The sequence below is a fragment of the Fonticula alba genome (assembly GCF_000388065.1).
Source record: "Fonticula alba strain ATCC 38817 unplaced genomic scaffold supercont2.1, whole genome shotgun sequence".
NCBI lineage: Eukaryota > Rotosphaerida > Fonticulaceae > Fonticula > Fonticula alba.
Window position 1 is genome coordinate 2,887,223 of NW_009242971.1, and position 5,457 is coordinate 2,892,679.

General features: G+C 64.7%; 1 protein-coding gene across 1 annotated transcript; it reads left to right on the forward strand.

The window, feature by feature from the left end:
* Positions 1–1,999: 1,999 nt before the first annotated feature.
* Positions 2,000–5,385, forward strand: H696_00614 (STE/STE11 protein kinase; the record flags this gene model as incomplete). The annotated part of the gene is made up of 5 exons (XM_009494494.1): positions 2,000–2,323; positions 2,475–2,571; positions 2,692–2,818; positions 2,940–4,591; positions 4,765–5,385. The coding sequence occupies exons 1-5, from the start codon at positions 2,280–2,282 to the stop codon at positions 5,383–5,385; spliced, it is 2,541 nt and encodes an 846-aa protein (XP_009492769.1). The 5' UTR covers positions 2,000–2,279.
* Between the last annotated feature and the right edge of the window lie 72 nt (positions 5,386–5,457).

Genomic DNA, 5,457 nt, shown 5'->3' on the forward strand with positions numbered 1-5,457 from the left:
CCCGCTTGCACCCCTCGCCTCCGTCCCTCCTACGTCGACGCCACTGTGGGGGGGGGGGGGGGCGGGGCACCAAGGCGAGGGTTGCAGTGGGCCGGGGGACGCGGGGCGTGGAGGGACCACACGCACACACATTGTGTCTACAGTCACTTATTCAGGGGCCAGTAAGGGCACTCCGGCTGGCGTACCCGGCACCGGGGGTGGGGGGGGCCAGGGCGCTGGTGAAGGCGGCGGCCACACGCGCGATGGATGATCATCTCGCCGGGTGGCGCGCCCCTCTCGACCCCAGTCGAGATATTGTTGTTGTTGTTGGTGGTGGAGCTGTTGTTTTCCCTGGCTGGAGACACTGCAGCCCCCCCCCCCCCCCGCTGAAGGCCATGTTCGCCGCACGGTCGCATAGGCGTATGCGCGGAGCCCGCCAGGGCGCCCCGGCTGCGACTCGGGCCGCCACGAAGGCGTCTTGAGCCTGGGCGGCCGCCGGTGGAAAGACCCGCATGTAACTAATGTGCGACCACCAAAGGGCCCCTGGGGCGCGGGGCTTGGCCCTCTCGGCCGTGCGGTTCCCCAGGGAGGGGGCGCTGCTCCCCCATTTTGCACACGCGGTCGGTCGGCCCTCACGCCCCTCCCCGGGGCAGGAAGGGGGGCGGGTCGTCCGCCCTGGCCGCCAAAGGGGGCGCCCATGTTGCGGGCTCTTCGGGGGTGGAGCCGAGGGGCCGGTCTCTCCTCGGGCAGGCGGCACTCAGCGCGCAGGGGCCGACCTAACCTTTTCCTTGGACCCTGCCACCGGTGGCATTCGGGGAGGCCCCCCATCCTGGCTTTTTCGTCAACCCGCTCCAGGCGGAGACGGGCGGGGGGGAGCCGGTCAGCACTGTTTTCCGCCAACGCGGCCTGCAGACGCCAAGATGCCTGTAGAGACGCATGTCCATTATTCCGCCCGCCCCCCCCCCAGAAGCGAGACACGGCACCTCGCCGAGCCTCCACAGCCGTGAACTAAAGCCGTGGCGTTGCCCCCTGCCCCTGTCTCCCGGCATGAGCCGAGGGCGCATCATCGCGCACGCTGCCTTCGGCAGGCCCCCCCCGCCCCGCTGCAATGGAGGGTGGTTTGCGAGCTTGCCTCCTCCGGTCACCGGCTCGCATCAGACAGGTAACCGTTTTCGCCGGCCGGGAGGAGTACACGGTTGGGGGGGGGGGGGAGATGATCAGCACGCCATGAAAGGGCGGAGGGCGGGGCGGTTGACCCATCGACGAGCTGCCGGCCGCTCTGTTCATCTCCCCCCCCGGGGGGGGGGGGGCCACCCCAACCGCGGGCGTAAAAAGCCAACCCAAGAGGGGATCATTAATATAGCCCGCAGTTCGGGCGTTCACGTTTTCAAGCACCCCGCCTGGCACCCAAAACAGGCCCACCTTGCCTTTTCCACGAGACTCGGCAGACCACTTGCGGCGATGGCCGGACATTTCCCGTGGCACAAGGCGGGGGGGGGGGGGGGGGCATTCCTCTGGTGGATATTATCGCCCGATGGGTAGAGTGAACCTAGGAGGAGGGCCCGGGTGGCGGGAGGTCACCAAGGGAGAAGGAGGGATACAGGGAGAGAGAGGGTGCGGGCGGGGCGGGGCACCGACGAGTATGCGTCCCATTCGTCGGCCCTTTTTCCATGGTCCCCCCTGCCCTGGGGAGGGGAGATGACAATACCGGAGCCGGGAACGGTTTCGGCGACCGGCTGGGCGGGGGGGGGGCATGTGCCCACCGATCGGGGAGCATGCGCATGTTGTGGCCCGTGCCCGACGCGCGAAAAACGGTGTGAGTACGCGCGCGATCCTACCCGCGGGAGCAGTTTTCCGCCCCACCAGGCTCAGCACGGCGATGTCCCATTGGGTGGCCGGCGCCGGTGCGCCTGCGAGAGAGGTGCCCCGCCCTTTTTTCGGCCCCGACATCGGCTCAGCGCCCACTGGCAGCCTCCAGCGCGCTCCACTCCCCCTCCCCCCCCCTTCTCCCCCCCCCCCACACCTGCCTCTTCCTCCGAGCAAGCACCCCCCCCCCTCTCGCCCTTTCTCCATCACCGGAAGCGCCTCCCTGTCCAGAGGATGGCCGAGTCGCCGAGGGACCTTTGCCTCGACCTACCTGCCCCGCTGCCGGCCTGATCCCCCGGGATACACAGCGGTAGAGGCGCTCTTTCCCCTTTCCCTCCTCTTCCTTTGTTTCTTCTCGTGGGGCGCGGCGCTCCCCCCTGTTGCGCCGGAGCTCCGACCGCTTCTTTTAGGCCCATTCGGGGGCTGCCTCCGTAATGACACAGGGTACCATCGTTTATCTCTATAAAGAGGCCCTCTGGTACGTTTCCTTCTCCCTCCCCCCCCCTCTCTCTCTCTCTACCTGTCCATGACTGTTCTTGTGCCATGTCCCGGCGCTCCGGCAAGCACCCCCTCCCCTCCACCCCGCTCCTGCTAACGTCGCACCCTCCACCCCCTCTCCCCCTGTGTAGCTCGATACTTGTTCCTCGGCGCGAGGATTTCGCCCTGATCCAGGCCCTCCTCCCGAAGTCTGATGCCCCCTCGAATGTGTATTTTGTCCAGCATGATGTACGTCCTGTCCTTCCTCCCAAAATGAGACACTCCACAGCTGGTATCGTAAATTCCCAAAACTGACAGCCTCCCCCCCTCCTCTCCGCCTCCTTCCCTTCCCCTTGGTACCGACAACAGGACACCTACCTCCCGGTCCGCTCGAAAGAGGACTGGGCCCTGGTGTTGAAGCATGTGTCGGATGATGCATCCATTTATCTCATCATCGAGGAGGCCACGTCCTCTGGGGGCCAGCGAAATGCCGCTGGTGCGCTTTCTTTCCCTCTCCCCCCTCCCGCTGCCCCCTTCATTCCCTGTCTCCTATCCTGCCCGCCCCCTGACCGTTCACTTTTGGCGCTCCCCCCTCCGGTCCTCCTCGGGTGGCTCAGGTGGTCCACTCAACTCAAATGCCCCCACCCCCGGGCAGGTGTCGCCGGCGGGCGACTTCCCACGGTCCATCTCTCCGCATTCCTTCGGACCGGTTTCTCTGACCAGCACGTCGATTTCCCTGCCAAGCGACTCCTTCCGCCCGGACTCGCCGTCGGGATCTCGCCTTGGTAATGCTGGCGCCCGAGGGGGCACCGCCAATGTCGGTGGCTCGGCCACCGGGGGCGGTCAATCCCCCACCCCCTCGGCCGACAATGTCACACCGCCCCCGCAGCGACTCTACGGGGACTTGGGTCAGGGCGGTCGGAGGCAGTCTTCCTCCCTCTCGCTGCCAGTTGACTCGATTAGCCCCCATGGGAGCTTACAATCATACATTGCCGGCGGCAATATGCCCTCATTCGAGGGGGCGGGCCTGGCGCTCGGGCAAGCTCGTCATGCGGCACCTATCCCGCAGCAGGGCAGCTCCTCTCAGCATCATCAGCAGCACTACTTCCAGCCCCAGCAGGCCCATCACGGTCACCGGTCCTCCTCCTTTGGGACCAGTGGCTCGGACATTTCTTCCATGCCTCGACCCCCCGCTGGCGTGTCACCGTCTGCCTCTTCAGTTGGGCAGCTCCTGCGCAATGGCTCTCAAGGGTCCATGGGTGTTCCTGGTGGCGGGCCCAAGCCGGCTGGCGATGCCGGACAACAGGGCCACCACCACCACCACCACCACCACCACCAGCAGCAGCAGCAACAGCACCAGCAACCACAATATTACCCCTCGGGAGCTGCCCAGTCACAGCCATCGTCCCAACCGCCATTTCCGATGCAACAGCGTCGTCGACCCCGACGCGAGTCCAATCCCCAAATCCCGATGTCGCGTTTCGGCCTCATGGCTCCCGACAGCCCGGCTCTGCCATCGTCCTTCATTGCCTCCTTCTCGTCCGATCGTTTTGCCGCCCCGGGATCATCACTGAATGTCGGCCTGTCACCTGCCTCCTCGGCCTCCTCCATTTCCTCGATCTCCTCCGTCGCCAGCACCGCGTCCGGGTACTTGGCAGCACAGGCCCACCATGCGGCGGTGGCGGCAGCGGCAGCGGCAGCGGCCACGTCGGGCACATTTTGCATCGGCGGGAGCTCCAACAGCCTGGCTGCCGGGGCGGCTGGCCTCCCGGCCACCATGGCCAATGGCATGGACCCCGATGGGCAGGATGAGAATATGTATGTCAAGGGGGCCCTGCTCGGACGCGGGGCATACGGCCAAGTATATCTGGCCATCCGGGCATCTACGGGCCAGTTCTTCGCCGTCAAGGATGTCCCCCAGAGTGATTATGCCAATACTCAAGCGCAGCAGGCTCTGCGCGAGGAAATCCGCCTCTTCAGCCAATTATCCCATCCGCACATCGTCAAGTACATTGGTATCTCGGTGTCGGCGTCGACGGTATCCCTCATGATGGAGTATGCCCCGGGCGGGTCGCTGGCCACTTTCATCGGGCGTTTTGGCCCGGTCCCGGAGCCCCTTGCCTCGAGTTTCATGCACCAGTTGCTGCAAGGACTGCATTATCTTCACTCGCGAGACATCATCCATCGCGACATCAAGGGTGGCAACATCCTGTTGGATTCCACGGGCCGAGTAAAGTTGGCGGACTTCGGGGCTTCAAGACACTTGAAGGTGCGTGTGTGTGTCTGTGTGTGTGTCTCTCTGCGTGTGTGTGCATATATCTCCTTGCTCTCAACAAGGGAGCGTCTTCCTTTCTTTCACTGACACTGTCTCATGCCCGTGGCTTGTTTCCATCCCTCCTACCTCCCCCCTTCCTCTTCTCGGTCCCGTGTGCATGTGTGCAGTCCATCACCTCCTCCGGACCCAAATCCATCCATGGCACGCCGAACTGGATGGCCCCGGAGGTGTTCCAGTCTGATGAGGCCCACACCTTCAAGTCGGACATCTGGTCACTGGCTTGTACGCTGATTGAGATGCTTTCCGGGAGAACCCCCTTCCCTGGATTGAACATTGTTCAAATTGTCTATCGGCTATCAACTTTCGAGCCACCAGAGTTCCCGGACGCCTGCAGCCCCGCCGCGCGGAATTTCCTCCAGCGTTGCCTGACCTTCGACTATAATGCACGTCCCTCTTGTGAGGTCCTGCTCCTGTCGGAGTTTGTCCTCCCTCCGGCCCACCAGCAAGACAGCTCCTCCCTGGACCTGTCGGGCGACCTGTCCTCTCCCAGGGACTTTTCAGATCCAGCCTCGCGTGATATCCTACACTCGGCTTTCCGGCAGCAGCAACAGCATGCCCAATTCCAGTACCAACAGCAACAGCAGCAGCAGCAGCAACAGCAGCAGCAGCAGCAGCAATTGCTCCTCCTGCGCGGTCGAAACCGAGCGCTGTCCTTCTCCTCCGATGTCCATCCCTCCCTTCCGGCACCGGCGTGCGTCGCGAGCCCCACCCCGGCCCCGCGCTTCTAGACCAGCTCGGACCAAGGACCGCGAGGGATGCATCGGCGTATACGAGGCCAAGGTGGTATTTACCCCCCCCCC